The sequence below is a fragment of the Delphinus delphis genome, chromosome 12, assembly GCF_949987515.2.
Source record: "Delphinus delphis chromosome 12, mDelDel1.2, whole genome shotgun sequence".
Lineage (NCBI taxonomy): Eukaryota > Metazoa > Chordata > Mammalia > Artiodactyla > Delphinidae > Delphinus > Delphinus delphis.
The window spans coordinates 1,850,663-1,867,279 of NC_082694.2; the positions used below are offsets into that span (position 1 = coordinate 1,850,663).

Genomic DNA, 16,617 nt, shown 5'->3' on the forward strand with positions numbered 1-16,617 from the left:
CAGCATCTGTAAATAGCATCACTTCAGCAGTCTGCCCTCGCACATCAACACCATTAGCCGAGGTCGTGGGACCCACCAACAGGCAGAGGCCTGGATCTGGTTCCCCAAGGTCAGAACTCTCTGGACGCGCACTGGCCCTGGGATGAGGCTGCCTCGCTTTCCGGGGCTCGCCCATCCTCCCCCATCTCTGTGTCCGGAAACCCGTGCCTGCAGGTGCGGCAGGGCTAGGAGGCCGGAAGGATGCTGACCCCTGACGTGTGGGGCAGTAGAAGGGGAGGGAGCGGGAGCCAGAGAACAAACCCTCCAGGTGAGTGCGTGGCTCCAGCCGTAGGACACAGGCTCTCAGAAGATGCCACGAGGATGCATCCACCAGCTAGTGGAGGGGTGGCGGGGGCTGGCTCTGGTGGCAGGAGGGAGACAGGATTCCCGTAGCACCACTCGGAGACACCCCGCCCCCACCCTCCAGCCCCTCCCACCGCTGGGCCGGGGCTCTGTCCCATCACTGCCTGCAGCCCCTCCTCTGGGCTCCTCCCAGCCACCACTGCGCCCGCTCCGGGCCACGGAGCCATGCCACAGAGCCATGCCGCGCACCAGGCCTCTGGCAGGTCCATGACTGGCCGACCCCGACCCCGCCCAGCGCCCGCTTCCTCCCTTGGCTCCTGCCCCTCGCACGCCTCAACACCGCCCCCCCCACGCCCCTCCCCGGTGAGTCCCCTGAGTCACCTCCTACGCAGTCTTGAACCCTGTGGTTCTCCACAAATAACCTTCTGCCAAGAGGCTGAGATGAGGACAGCTGGACACAGACCGTCAACACCCTGTCCCCTGCACCTCCAGAATCCCCCTTGTCTCCTCTTCCCTCCAAGGGCGGGCCCTCCTCCAAGACCCTCCCCTCCCAGCCCAGCTCCTCCCTGAGGGCAGCTTAGGCTCAGCCCCTCCCTCCCTGGGCCTGGGCTATCGAGACAGAGCTCCAGCTGCACCCGCGGCCTGGTGTGGAGGTGGCAAGACCCACCCAGGTCCTCAGTGCCCAGGGATGCACAGGCCGCCCGCCTGATGGGCCTGGCCCATCAGAGCGGCCTCCACTGCGTTTCGGCCCTAGGCCTCCAGGGTCAGCCAGGGTCACCACGAGGCTCCTCACCCCTACTCAGAGCTTCCCCCCTCTCTGCACCTCTTTTTCCAGATGCTCCTGGCCCCAGACGCGGCTCCCTGGGGTCAGCTCTTCTCAGTAGGGGGCCGGGGTCCCCGGGGAAGCTGCCAGGACGCACTGGCCCTTGTGCTGAGGCCGGGGCAGCCCTGTCTCTCCAGGTGCCCATTACAGTAACTGGTCACAAGGACACGGGCAGCCGAGCCAGCTGGCCTCCAGGAGCCCAGAGCACAAAACGAGGAAACACACCGACATGTCCAAGTTCAATACAGGTGACACCGGACATACAAAGAGGGGGAGAATTCCCACCCAGAAGGCCCCAGCCGGCAGGAGAGCTGATGGCTTCGCAGGCTCAGCCTTCTGGGCCTCCCTCAACCAGCCATCACCCACCTGTCCTTGTGGGCAGGGGGCAGGCTCGCCCACCCAGTGACTCTCAAATGTGCACCCGCTCTGGGCGAGCCGGAATGGAGGCGTGCTCAGGCTCTGTGGACGGACTGGCAGACAAATCATGGTCCCTACACCTGGGGGCCCTGAGCGAGCATGGTAGGGACTGGAGGAAGCCCTTACCCCGAGGGGTCAACCCAGGGGTCTCCTCCAGAAGGCATGGGGGCTCCGGCCACAGTGAGGCTGGGAAGTGAAACAAAGTGTCTTCAGAAGGAGGGAGCCCCGGCCAAGCTCACCATGCGAGGTGGGGCCTCAGGGGAGTGAGCTGTGGAGGGCAGAGCCCAGGGGAGGCGCAGGGCGGGCGCCAGGAAAGTCTGATGAAGGAGATCTGGCGACCGCATCCTCCCTCTGCTTCCAGGCAGCCCGCCTGGGTTCACCCCACTGAAGGCCATGCGGTTTCCTCTTTACACTGAGCTAGTCTGACAGCTCTCCTGCCTCAGTCTGTACCTCCAAGTCCCCAGAGCCCCGGCTCTGCACAATCCCTGCATTCTGCAAATCCAAAAACTGGCCGCTAGCCACCTGTCGGGCTGCTGTCACTCTCACAGTCATTTTTTAAGCACCTGCCACGTGCAGTCACTTTGCCAAGCATGAGGGACATTAAGAACGAAGGCCTCAGATGCCTGCTCATCGCCCAGAGGAAGATGGTCTGAACTCTATCACCCGCGCGCGATGCCCTCGAGGCCGCGTGAGGGTAAGCGTCAGCTCAGCGCTTCAAAAGGGAGTGGGTACATAACAGCGAATCAGCCTCAGGAGACACCCGGCCAGGGCCTCCTTCTTCGGTGCCTGCTGAGGTCCTGGGGTCTGTGGCTATTGCCAGGGCCCCTGGGGCAATGGTGCCGGGCCCGGCGCTGTGCCCGGGGAGGTGCGGGACAGGAGCGAGGGCCCTGCTCTGCCTCGGCCCCTGGAGGAGAGCCCAGCCCCCGGCTCAGGGGACCTGGGGGGGCAGGAGGCTGTGATCAGAGCAGAGCAACTGGGAGGGCGGTGGGCACACAGGAGCCCCTACGCCCTTGCTCTGAAGGACCGTCTCCAGGGTCCAGCAGTCGAGCCCCAAGGGCACTGACTCCCAGTTGGCTGAGTGTCTGAGCCACGTGAGCCTCAGGAGGCCCTGCTGACTGGTTTCCAGCCCCGAGCCCACACTCTCGGCCTCTGGGATGATGCCCGAGTCCCTTCCAGAGCAGGGGTGCCAGTGCGCCGGGCTCGGCCTCCCGCAGGGGCACCATTACCTGCCTCAGGTTTCCTACAAAATTTTTTCTTAGTTTCTTAAACTGCATTTTAAAGAGAAGTGCAAAAATGTTAGCTACATCACTTCACAGCTGCACCACCCCACCAGCACCTCCCAGATCAAGCCTCGAAGCCTCTCCACAGCCAGGGCCTCCCTCTCGCTTCTCTGCTCGGTCTCCCCAGGGCACCCCCTTCCATCAGCCGCGGGTGAGGGGGGAGTTCTGCTGCTCCTGAACTTCCTAAAAGGGAAAGTCTTCAGTGCACTCTCTTTTCCACCTTGTTTCTTTAAAAATGTGTCCGTGAACTGCATCCATGCTTTTAAACGCCCGTCCTTTCACCTTCTCTGGCCCCCCTTGGGAAGTCCCAGCTCCGTGACTCGGCTGAGCTGACTCCGTTTGGGGGCGTTGTCACAGGCCCCTGGGACCTTTCTGTGAGTGGCTCCGTGAGAGTCTGCCTTGGAAGAGGTTCCACTGGCCAAAGATGCCGGGGGGACAGACTCTCCACGTGTGGACAGCACTGTGGGGGTTTCACGCGTCGAGTTCTTGGGTCTGAGGCAGCAGATGCAGAGACCACCTCCCAGAGTTGGAGCAAAGGCACAAGTGAGGCCGGAGGTGCTGTGGGCTGTGGTCCTTGCCGGGGGTGGGGGGCAGAGAGCAGAGCGTGTGTGTGCTCATGTGTGCATGAGTGTGCCCCTCGCAAGTGTACCAGTGTGTGTGCGGACTTACTGTTGGGGAGGGTCTGAGAGTCACCGGGGAGCTGCTGCTTCAGAGTACACATAAGAACCGTGGGTTCCGGACATGTAGGGGAAGGGGAGGAAAGGGCCGGAGATGAGGCTGGAAAAGCGGAGGCTAATCAGCGCAGAGAGCCTGGGCCACCCACCCCAGCCAGCGGCCTTCATCTGGCAGGTACCGGAATCCACTGGCCCACAGGGCTCAGCAGGGGCAAAGCTGGCCATGTCCCCTGCATCGTGTGTGGCCCGCCCTGGGCTGGGGGAGCACAGGCTCTGAGCGAGGACGCTGCGGGGAGGGAGTAGGGCCCAGCTGAGAGCCGTCGGCCTGGGATCGCACCCGGCTCTGGGCCCCTGCGGAGTCGGGGGCGGCCCTGCACACAAGGGGTGCGAGAGGCCAGACAGGACTCCTCAGGAGGGTTCGGGGCCCACGCCCCGTGAGCACTGGCTAAAACGACTCCTGGCGGTGAGGCAGTGCGCACAGGCGCAGCGCGGGGTTAGCCTGGGGACGTGCGCATGCGGACGTGTGCTGACAAACAGCAAACACACACACAGACCATAGCGAGCAGGGGCTGAAAGAGCAAAGGCTCTGAACGCTCCTCGCTTGGCCACCGCCCGTAACTTATTCACTGGAAACCCAGAGCATCTTGGTCACAGAAAAGAGGCAGGAAGCCAACCAGCCTCAAATGAGCCCGAGCACCTCCACTCCAGGGTTGGAGCTGATGAGCCGCCCCAAACCCCAAGTCCAGGGAGCCTCAATGTTCCCTTCAGTGGCTGGCAGTGTCCCTGGGGAAGCTGCTTCCTGTGGTGAGCTCTTCTCCCCGGGGTTCTGGGGGCAAGCCCAGCAGAACCTGGAGGGTCTCGGAGAAATGGGGCAGGCCCAGGTTTCCCGTGAGAAGTAGGGAGCCCTGCCTCATTGGCCATGTGGCAAGATGATGGGCTGGGACGGACCACCCCCAAGAGGCAGAGGCACTTCTCACAGCCTCAGGGTTCAATAAAACCCACAAGTTGTCCCCATCTGAACTCCGATTGCTGTGGGGTAACCTTCTTCCCCTGAGGAGAGCTCATCTCTGGTCTGGTAAAGCAAACAACAAAGGGAAAGAGAGGGCGTGGGTCTGGGAGCCTGGCCTCACCTCCACGTGCAGGAGGGGTGGATCTGGGAGCCTGGCCTCACCTCCACGTGCAGGAGGGGTGGGTCTGGGAGCCTGGCCTCACCTCCACGTGCAGGAGGGGTGGATCTGGGAGCCTGGCCTCACCTCCACGTGCAAGAGGGGTGAGCCTGGGAGCGGGGCCTCACCTCCCTGTGCAGGAGGGGTGAGTGTGGGAGCGCAGCCTCACCTCCACATGCAGGAGGGGTGGATCTGGGAGCCTGGCCTCACCTCCCTGTGCAGGAGGGGTGAGCGTGGGAGCGCAGCCTCACCTCCACATGCAGGAGGGGTGGATCTGGGAGCGGGGCCTCACCTCCCTGTGCAGGAGGGGTGAGTGTGGGAACGCGGCTTCACCTCCACGTGCAGGAGGGGTGGGTCTGGGAGCCTGGCCTCACCTCCCTGTGCAGGAGGAGTGAGTGTGGGAGCGCGGCCTCACCTCCACGTACAGCAGGGGGAAGATCCCGATCTTGTCTCCCAGCATTCCCTCCGCCCAGTTGTCGTCCACTCTTCTGATTACAGTCAGGACTTCATCCTGGAATCACCCCGTGTAGGCAAAGCACAGGGACACGCACAAAACGGATACAAAAACAGAACCAAGAGACCGGTTAGTGTCACTGCAGCTAAGGAAAGGCTCTACGCGATGACTCATTCTGAGATCGGCGTGAAAACCGTCCCTCCCACGTCTTCACCCAGGATCTCTCTTCCTCTCCCATATTGATTTTAGCAGCAAAGAGCCTCCAGTGGAAGTGTGTGGCAATTTACAATCTAGTGAGCACTTTAAAATTCATGTTCCTAATATGTGCTTATAAATAAAATGGTTTTCAACAAATATAAATTCAACTAAGTATAAAACTTTCTATGTTCCTGCCTCCACCAGAGCACAAAAGATGCCCCAATCCAACTCCATTTATTTAGAGTCGTGGAAGCTCTGAACCCTGTTAAATCCTTGTCGTGCCAGGCAGTAGCAAGGACAGAGGCAGAAGGTGGGCAGACACGGGAGGAAGGAGGGGCGTGAACAGGGACACAGGCGTGCGGTGGGGGAGGACTCGCCCGGTGCCCCCGGAGGCGCCACGAGCCGCGGGGACAGATGACAAGGGCGGGGGACAGGACGAGGAGCGAGGGGACGACCGGGTGGCAGCAAGCGTCGGGGGGCCGTGCTGGTGCCACACGGGGTGCAGTGGGACTGTCCACAGGCCGTCTGCCCAACCGCCGTCCACATCCAAACCGCCTGCCTTTGTCCCCCGGGACCTGCGTGGACACCGGAGGCCTGCCTGGCGCTCAGGAGCTGACAGCCAGAGCAGCCCTGTGGGCCCGGCTGGGTCTGAAAGCACCGCCTGCCTTACCAAGGGGCCTTCGACCCCTTCGTGTGAAGCAGTGATGTGGGGTGTGGGCCCCTGGGGTCAGAGGGACGCTCCATCTGGAGCGTCCTGATGGACTTCCTGACATCACCGGAGAAGCTGCTTCCCCGTGAACGGAGGGGCTGCACAGTTTGGGGAGTTTATCTGGGGCGAAGTGGGACGAGGTGATGGGTGCTGGACGTGCCTCCCAGAGGACATGGGGCAGGAAAGGCAAGACCAGGAGTCTGTACTGGCAGGTCCCCATGCTCCCTTCCAAACCTCCCCTCTCCTAGGGGTTTAGGGGACAGCGCAGGGGCAACCGCACCCCTCCTTCTCCAGGTCCTAACCCCAATTTCCCAGCTTAAACAAGTACCAAATAACAAGGGCTGTGTGACTTCAAAATATTTCTTTTCCCAATTGATACAGTCCAGAAAATGCAACAGACACTGAGGGAATCTCAGGCTTTCCCACATTTCGGGGTGGCTGGTTCTCCATGGCCGGGTGACACCGACAAGGGTTTCCTTGTAGTCAGTGCTCGGCCATCAAGGCGGCGGGCTTTCCTGATAAGCATTAGGGCCAAAGTGGCCGACTGGCTTGAGAAGGGATGAGCAGAGAGGGCACCTTGCTTATCTCACATAGAGTTCATGACCAGGAGGGCCCTGTACCCGTAATAAACTCCACTCAGACCCAGCCAAAGGGTGGCCCCCAAGACCTCGCCAACGGTGCAAAGGAAAAGGTAACCGAAGGCTTCCTACAAGCCAGAGCTTCTGCAAGAGCAAAATAAAGAAGACATTTAATTTTGTAAAATTAAAAAGAAAAAATACCAGATTAATTTTGGTAAAAAACAAAATACCATAATATCTACACGGTTATTTGAGACTGGTCTAGATATTAGAGCCATAGAAATAAAAGGAAAAAAATAGTAAGTATAAATATTGGGAAGAAAAATCATATGATTTTCTACCTAGAAAAACAGAGTATTAGTTAAAAATTAGAATAAGAATTTGAGAAAGGCTGATAATTTTAAAATAAATACATGAAAATCATTGGGTTTCCCATCTACCAGCAATAACCAGTTAGAAAATGTGATTAAAATTGGCTAATCATTAAAAAAACAGAGTTAATTCTCTAATTCACTGTATACACCGAAATTAATTCCCTAAGTATTAAAGATTTAAATGTTAGAAAAAAACCTTGAATAACCTAGAAGAAAATGTGAATAGATGTTTAATCTTGAGGTGGGGAATGGTCTTAAGAAGTAAATAACAAAGATTTGGTTACAGAAAAATGAAATTCTCTATGTTAAGAACAGCAAGAAAACAAAAAGGGAAATAATCTAGAAAAATACTTGCAGGACAAACTGGAGACTAAGACCTAATATCCTTGCTACATAAGGACGTGAGAGACACAGCAGGAAAGAGAGACACATACTTTAAAAGAAAACCAGGCCAGGGGCAAAAATCAGGCAACTCACAAAAAAGGAAGAAAAGCAAACTGCTGTTAAATACATTTAAAAATGTGATACCTGACTAATATTCAAAAAAAGTACAATTTTAGACAGGAAAATTCCTTCTCCCTTCGCTGGTCTTTGGTGTCTTATCAGATTAGCAGGGATGAACACAAGCCCGCTCGGCGTGTTCAGCACGATGGCTACAAGCACTTTCTCATTTCTGGTGGGGATATACATTTATGGCGGTGGTGTGGCAAGTCCTATCAAACACAAGAAGCTGCATATCCACTAATCTGACAAAAACACTTCTAGAGACTCTTTCAAGAAGATCACAGACATGCAAGAAGATTCAGCTCCGAGTATGTTCATTACAGTGTTTCTTCAACTAGAGAAAAACTAGAGACAACTGCACAGCCAGAGAGGGTTGGTTAGATAAAGTGTGGTACATCAACCAATACCATAACCAACTGCAGCCCACTCCAGCCAGCCTGTCCTCCCTAAGGAGGAGGGGAAAGTGGAGATGCACAGGTAGAGCTCACAGCCTGTAGGTACAACTCCTTACACGACGGGGCTCTAATAACAGGGTGAGAGGCTACAGAACATTTCCCCTCCACGTCACTAAAGGCCTATTTACAGCAGTACCTTTAACGTGGTACATTTTATGTCCAAATATCAAAAAGGAACAAAAATTACTAGACATCCTAAAAGGCAAAAAACAGTTTGAAGAGACAGAGCAAGCATCAGAACCAGACTCAGATATGGCAGGAATGTTGGAATTATCAAACAGGGAATTTAAAACAACTATGCTAAGGGCTCTAATACATTTAAGTAGACAGCATGCAAGAACAGGTAGGCAATGCAAACTGAGAGATGGTAAGTCCAAGAAAGAACCAAGAAGAAATGCTGGAGATCAAAACACTGTAACAGAGATAAAGAATTCCTTTTATAAGCTTATTAGTAGATTTAACAGCTGAAGAAAGAATCTCTGAGTTTAAGGATGTCTCAACAGAAACTTCCAAAACCGCAAAGCAAAGAGAACAAAGACTGAAAAAGAAAATAAACAAAAACCCAAAACAGAACAGAATATCCAAAAACTGCAGGATAACTACAAGAGGTGTAATATACACGTAACAGGAATATAGGAAGGAGAAGAAAGAAAAAAAGGAACAAAAGAAATATTTGACACAATAATGACTGAGAATTCTACCCTGAAAAATAACTCTTCAATAGTGAGAAAGAAATAAAGACTTTCTGAGACAAACAAAAATTGAGGGAATTTGTTGCCAGGAGACCTGCCTTGCAAGAAATGTTAAAAGAAGTTCTTTAGAGAGAAGAAAAGTTACATAGGTCAAAACCTTGACTCTACATAAACAAAGAACGTTGGAGAAGGAATAAGTAAAGAAAAAATTTAAAAAACAGTTTGTTCAAAATAATAATAGCAACAATGTATCTAATTACATATGCTTATGTACATACCATATATATGTATATCATATATACAAATATATACACTTATGTATGTTTATATATAAGTTAAATGAATAACAGCAATGACAAAAAGGACAGGAGGAAGGAATTAGGATTATTTTGTGATTATAAGGTAACTGCACTACCTGTGAAACAGTAGTTTTATCTGAATGTGGACCTGGATTAGTTGTAAATGCATATTGCAATCTCTAGGGCAACCACAAAAAAAAATTTTTTAAAGGTACAACTGATATGCTAAGACGGGAGAGAAAATGAAATCATTTAAATTACTTAGTTAAAACTGCAAAAGGCCAAAAAAGGATGGAAACCAAAAACAGGAACAAAAATCAAAGAAAACAAATGTGGTAAATATTAATTCAACAATATCAATAATCACTTTGAATAGCAATAGTCTAAATGTACAAATTGAAAGACAGAGATGGTCAGGGTGGATCAAAAAAACAAGACCCTACTGTATGTTATGTACCGGAAACCCATTTTAAATATAAAGATATATATATAAGGAAAGATATACCACGCTAACACTAATCAAAAGAAAGCAGGAGTAGCTATACTAATTTCAGGAAAAGCAAACTTCAAAGCAAGGAAAGTTATCAGGGATAAAAAGGGGCATTACATAACGATAAAGGTGTCAATTCTCCAGGAAGACAACAATCCTTAACATGCATGCACCTAACAACAGAGTGTCAAAACACGTGAAGCAAAAACTGATAGCGCTACAAGGAGAAACAGGTGAATCCACTGTTACAGACGGGAGACTTCAATGCCCCACTATCAGAAATGAATGACCCAGCAGGCAGAAAATCAGTAAGGACCAAGCTGAACTCAACACCACCATCAATCAACTGGATATAATTGACATCTATAGACTACTTCATCCAGCAATGGCAAAATACACATTTTCTTTGAGGTCACATGAAACATTCACCAAGATAGATCACATTTCGGGCCATAAAACACACCTTAACAATGCTAAAAGAACAGAAACCATACAATGTCTGCTCTCAGACCACAATGGAATTAAACTAGAAATCAATATCAGAAAGATAACTGGAAAATTCCAAAATACTTGGAATTAACACAATTCTAATAACATTTGGTTCAAAGAAGAAACATCAAGAGAAATCTTAAAATGTTTTCAAACAAATGAAAATAAAAATACAATTTGTCAAAATGTATGGGCTGCAGTGAAAGCAGTGCTTAAAGGTAAATTTATAACACTGAATGCATATATCAGGAAAGAAGAAAGATCTAAAATCAATAAACCGAGCTTCCACCACAGGAAACTAAAAGAGAAGAGCAAGTTAAATCCAAAGTAAGCGGAAGAAAAGAAGAAATAAAAATTAGAGCAGAAATCAATGAAGTTGAAAACATGAAATCAACAGAAAATAATCAACGAAGAGCTGCTTATTTCAAAAGATCAATAAACTCAATTAGCTTCTAACCAGGATAACCAAGAAAAAAAGAGACGCAACACAAATTACTAATATTAGTAATGAAAGAGGGGACATTGCCACAGATCTCATGGGCATTAAAAGGATAACAAAGAAATATTATGAACAATTCTATGCCCACAAATTTAATAAACAAAATGGACCAATTTCTTTAAAGACGCAATCTGCCAAAACTCACACAAGAAATAGACAATCTGAGTAGGCCTATATCTGTTAAAGAAATTGAATCAATAATTAATAAACTTCCAAAACAGAAAGCACCAGACCCAGATGGGTTCTGAATTCTACCAACATTTAAGGAAGAAATTATGCCAAATTCTCTAACAATTTCTTTCAGAAGACAGAAGCAGGAGGGCTACTTTCTATCTCATTCTGTGAGGCCAGAATTATACTAATACAAACTAGACAAAGACACAGTAGGCAAAGAAAACTAAAATGTCTCCCATGAACATAGTTGCAAAAATCCTCAATAAAATATTAGCAAGTTGAATCCAACAAAGTATAAAAAGAACTATATAGCATGACCAACTAGGATTTATCCCAGATATGCAAGGCTGGTTTAACATTCAAAAATCAATTACTGTAATCCATCACCATCAACAGGCTAAAGAAGAAAAATCACATCCTCACATTAATAGATGCAGAAAAAGCATTTGACAAAATCAAACAATTCATGATTAAAAAAAAAAAAAAACCTCTCAGTAAGCTAGAAACAGAGTGACGCTTCCTCCACTTGAAAAGAACGTTCACAAAACCCTTCAGCTAAACATCATACTTAATGGTGAGAAACGTGAAGCTTTTCCTAAGATCAGGAACAAGCAAGGATGTCCCCTCTAACCACAGCCTTTCAATATCATAGTCAAAATCCTAGCAAATGCAATTAAAACAACAAAGGGAAACAAAAGGTATACAGATTGGGAAGAAAGAAACAGAACCGTCTTTGTTTGCAGATTACATGATTGTCTATGTAGAAAATCTGAAAGAATCAACAAAAAACTACAACCAATGAGCAATTATAGCAAGGTTTCAGAATATAAGATTAATATATCAAAGTTAAATATTTTTCTACGTACTAGCAATGAACAAGTGGAATTTGACATTAAAAAATATAATATTGTTTACATTAGCATGTAAAAAAAATGAAACAGGTATACATCTAACAAAATAAGTACAAGAGCTACATGAGGAATATTACAAAACTCTGGTGAAGAACGTCAAAGACGAACCCAGTGGAGAGATGACCTACGTACATGGGTAGCGAGACCCGATACTGTCACGATGTTCCTCTCAACTTCTGGATTCAATGCAATCCCGATAAAAATCTCAGCAAGCTTTTTTGTGGATGTTGACAAACTGATTCTAAACTTTATATGGAGACGCAAAAGACCCAGAATAGCCAACTCAACACTGACAGAAAAGAATAGAGACTGACGCTATCTGACTTCAAGACTTACTGTAAAGCTACAGTACTGAGGACAGTGTGGGATTGGTGATAGGATATAAAAACAGATCAATGGAACATAATAGAGAGCCCAGAAATAGACCCACATAAATGTAGTCAACTGATCTCTGACAAAGGAGGAAAAGCACTACAATGGAGCAAAGACAGTCTCGTCAACAAATGGTGCCAGAACAACTGGACACCCACCTGTAAAAAGAAATGAATCTAGACACACACCTTACACCCTTCACAAAAATTAAGTCAACATGAATCACAGATCTAAATGTAAAATGCAAATCTATACAACTCTTAGAAGATAGCACAGGAGAAAATCTAGATGACCTTGGGTTTGGTGATGACTTTTGGATACAACATCAAAGACTGGTCCATGAAAGAAAGAATTGATAAGCTGGACTTCATTAAAATTAAAAATTTCTGCTCTGTGAAAGACGCTGTCAAGAGAATAAAAGGACAAGCCACAGACTCGTGAAAATATCTGCAAAAGACACATCTGATAAAGGACTATTATTCAAAATATACAAAGACCTCATAAAACTCAACAATAAGAAAACAAACAATTCGATTTAAAAATGGGCCAAATACCTTAACATACACCTCACTAAAGAAGACATACAAATGGCAATAAGCACATGAAATGATGCTCCACATCGTATGTCATCAGGGAGATGCAAAGTAAAACAACAATGAGATAACACTACATTCTATTAGGACGGTCAAAACGCAGAACAATGACAACACCAAACGCTGGTGAGGATGTGAAGCAACAGGAACCCTCATCACCGCTGGTGGGAATGCAGAATAGCGCAGCCACTTTGGAAGACAGTTCGGTGGTTTCTTACAAAACTAAACACACTCTTACCACACAATCCAGCAATCACATTCCTTGGCATTTACCCGATGGAGTTAAAAACTTACATCCACACAAAAAACCTGCACATGGACGTTCATAGCAACTAAATTTGGAAGCAACAAGATGTCCTTTAGTAGGTTAATGGGTAGATAAACTGTGGTCTATCCAGACAATGGAATATTATTCAGTGCTAAAAAGAAATGAGCTATCAAGCCATGAAAAGCCAGGGAGGAACCTTAAATGCATATGACTAAGTGAAAGAAGCCAGTCTGAAAAGGCTATATAGATTGTGCGATTCCAACTATATGACATTCTGGAAAAGGCAAAACTGTGAAGACAGTAAAAGGAACAGTGGCTGCCAGGAGTTGGGGGGAGGGAGGGCGGAACAGGTGGAGCACAAAGGATTTTAGGGCGGTGAAACTGCTCTGTATACTACACACGTGCATACGTGTCATTACACATTTGCCCAAACCCATAGGATACGTAACCCCAAGGGTGAACAGTAATGTAAACTATGTGCTTTGGGGAATGCAAAGTGTCAATGTGGGTTCATCAGTTGTAACAAATGTCCCATCTGGGGTGGGGGGTGTGGATAACAGGGCGGCTGTGCATGTGCGGGGGGGCACGAGTATCGGGAAATCTTGTACCTTCTGTGCAGTTCAGGCATGAACCCCAAACTCTATTTAAAAAAAATAGCTAAAAGTACCCCAGACTGATGAATGTGAACAGACTATAGCACTCACAAAATATAGGTGCAGTTCACACACGTAACATCGAGAGGAAACAAAGTTGGACACGTGAGTAGGTTCTGCACCATCTGTTTATTGGAAGTTCAAGACAGACATGCTCATCTACGGTGTTAGAAGACACGGAGGGAAGCTGGGGTGCTGGCACCCCACCATTTCCCTCCTGGGTAGTGATTATAGGACATATTCTTTCCAACCACCAAGCTGCATAATTTTGATTAATACGCTTGTCGGTACATGACACTATACTCAGATAAACAGCTTGTTTTAAGGTCACAGTATTTCCGGCGTGGACAAGCCACGGCACCCCTGAATCCTGCCTGTGGCCCTGATGCACCTCTAAAGGGACGTCACATCCTGAGGAAGCCGACACGAGGTGAGGAGTGTGAAGCACAGCAAACCAGAGGAGGGGGCACCAAGCCTGCGCGGAGGAGGCCAGGAGGGGCCGCGCCTTCACCCTGCACTGAGGATCCCAGCTCACCGCGGGCCACCAGGAGGTCCCGGTGACTGAGAAGCAGACACAGCGCCGAGTAAGGGACAGCTGCCCCCAAAGGAGCCCGCCTCTTAGGCCGGGGAGCTTGTCGTCACCCGAGGGCCACGAGGGGCCGAGCTAGGCCTCCCCCAGCTCAGCAGCACCCCCCGGGCATCGCCTAGGTGTCCGGCACCAGGAGGAAAGCACCCCTCACCACGGGAAGCTCGGCACCCCCCCGCAGGCAAGTGCAGCACGTGGCTCCCGAGCCCAGTCACGTCAAACTGCTCCGGCGAGGCCGCGACACGAGCAGACGCAAATCCAGACCGGGACCCAAGGACGCGGCAGGACCAGACGCTCCTCTCCAGCTCACGCAGCTTGGGGGGAGGCCGGGCTGTGCAGCGGGCAGCCACGCCCAGAACACCAGCAAGTGACTAACTTCCCGAGGTCGCGGAGGACGGGTTCCCGCCCTCTGCTCTGCCGCTAACCCAGCTCTCACCAGGGACACAAGCTCGGGGGGCGGGGGGGGGGGGGGGGCAGCGCTGAGCGCCGGGCAGCACCGCAGAGCCGCCAGCACCAAATGCCGCGGCCCTGCAGTCAACGCCTTCTCCCGCCGTCCACGCGTGACCGGGAGAGCGATGCCTGGATCCCCGTCAGGCCTCGGACGTGCGGTCGTATTTCACAACCCCGGGGCCGGTGCTTTCACAAGGACAAGGACAGGGGAGGCACCTGCTCTGCGGCCTCTTGGGAATGCGGAGAAACACGCCCCCCCCAAACCCTAACTGCATGCGACCGGGCGGGCCCGAGCCGCACGGACGGACGAGCGGGGAGCTCTGCGCTGGGCCGTCGCCGTCCAGGTCCGCACACCCTTCCAGGCCGGGCCGCGGAGTTCGCGTTGCAGGATCTGCTGCCGTACCGTGCCGTCTCTGCCTTGTGCTCAACTCTCCTGTTTCAGGAGGGAAGCAGCCAGAGACGTGGAGCGTGACGGGGCCTGGCTGAGGGCCAGCGAGGCTGTGGACGGACAGTGGGCAGGCTGGCCTGTGCCCTGGGTCCCCAGCGCTGCCCGGCGCGGAGGAGCAAAGGGCCTCTTCCAGACACCACAACGCTCCGAGGGATGGCGGCGGGGCAGACAAGGTCCGGGCCCATCTGGCAGCATGAAGGATTTTCTGGACAAAAGCTGCTCCCATGACATCATTTCACTTTCAGACACACGACAACTTCACCTACAGTCTCCTCTGCAGTCTCCCTCTCGCAGGTGGGGGCCTTCCCTGTGCCGCCTCCCCATCCCCCCGTTTCCAAGCTCTGAGGGACACCAAAGGCCAGGGCCCAGCAGCAGAGCTCCCTTGGAAGTGGGTGGCCTTGGGGTGGTCCCGCGCGACCCTGAACACAGCGTGGTTATGGGAGGAGTGGACCGCCTTCCCTCCCAGGCTCAGTGGGCAACGCACTTGCAAAGGAGTCGGGCACCACCTAAAGGGGCCTTAACTGCATTTCTGATTAACTCACCGAACTCCCCGGTGTTCGTATGTGATTCCTACCGGGGGGAAAGCCGAGCTGCAAACAGATGGGGCTGTTAGGAAGCCGAGGCCTGAGGCTTTCCCCCCCTGACCTGCCAGGGGGCTGGAGTCTTTTTCCCCCCAGAAGTCCGCAGAGCGTGGCTGGCGGAGTGCACGGTCCTCAACACCACGTCAAAGGTACATCTCACACTCCGAAGGCCTGGCCCAAAGTATCTGGAGAGTTCCCGCAGCAGCTCCGAGTGAAGCAGCCTCTGGGGCCTGACAGTTTCCTAAACGCGCCGTGGGGCAGATCACACGCACGGGACCTGGACACGGGCCGGCTGCCTGCCCTCCCGGGGGCCTCCCTGTGCCTCCGCTCCTCTTACTGCAACCAAGTGGTTTCCAAGAGGCACCGAGGGGCAGACACCAGGATGGCCCTTCTGAAACGTGGCCACGCGGCCTGTCCGCTCAGTGCGGACGCCCGCTCAGCCGGGCCACGGCCGCGGCCACCTCGCGCTGCCCCATCCCTGACAGTCCCTCACTGTCAGCCGCAGAAAGAGCGCCGGTCACTCCAGTCCCAGAGAAAAGGGAAAAATCCAAAGGAAAGAGCTCACAAACTCCCTGCACCTTCTGCTGCAGACACAGTACAAGACTCCCCCGATGGCTCCGGGGTCCCAGGGGAGGCTCTGAAGGGCCCGGCTGCTGGGCTGTGCCCTCTTTCCTGGCTTGTGCACCGCAGCTGAGCTCCAGTCGCTGCTGGGGGCTGGGAGGGCTCCTCCAACCCCGCCTGCCGCCCAGAGAAGGGACAGTCTTCAGAGCCCAACCTGCTCTGAGCCTCTGGGGGGGTTGGTCCCCTTAGGAAAGCCGCCTCCATGGAGGAGCCCGCAGGCTGCTGCCCAGCTGTAGGGCGGGTCCGGGAGCCGCCCAGCCCGAGCAGAATGCAGCACTGCCTGCTCCCTCAGGCTCACCCGCTTTGGTCGCTAGGTCCCCAAGTCTTCCAGCCCGGAGAGCATCCCAACTGCCCCTCAGGACAGAGGACATGCAGTGGGTCTGGGCTGCCCACGATGGGCACGGCGGCCTTGACAGAAGGGCTCAGGGGTTCCACACCGCTGGGCAAGCCTCTGCAAGACGCAGCCACTGGGACAATACAGGTACAGGCGACCCGTCCACAGAGTCTCAGCGGGGGT

General features: G+C 51.7%; 1 protein-coding gene across 1 annotated transcript in view; it reads right to left on the minus strand.

Annotated features, from left to right (window-relative positions):
* SH3RF3 (SH3 domain containing ring finger 3) overlaps nucleotides 1–16,617 on the minus strand; it is a 201,219-nt gene that overhangs the window by 84,391 nt on the left and 100,211 nt on the right. Inside the window, exon 4 of the mRNA XM_060027650.1 lies at nucleotides 5,118–5,213. Coding sequence (XP_059883633.1) covers nucleotides 5,118–5,213 — 96 coding nt within the window. The remainder of the gene's footprint in view (nucleotides 1–5,117; nucleotides 5,214–16,617) is intronic.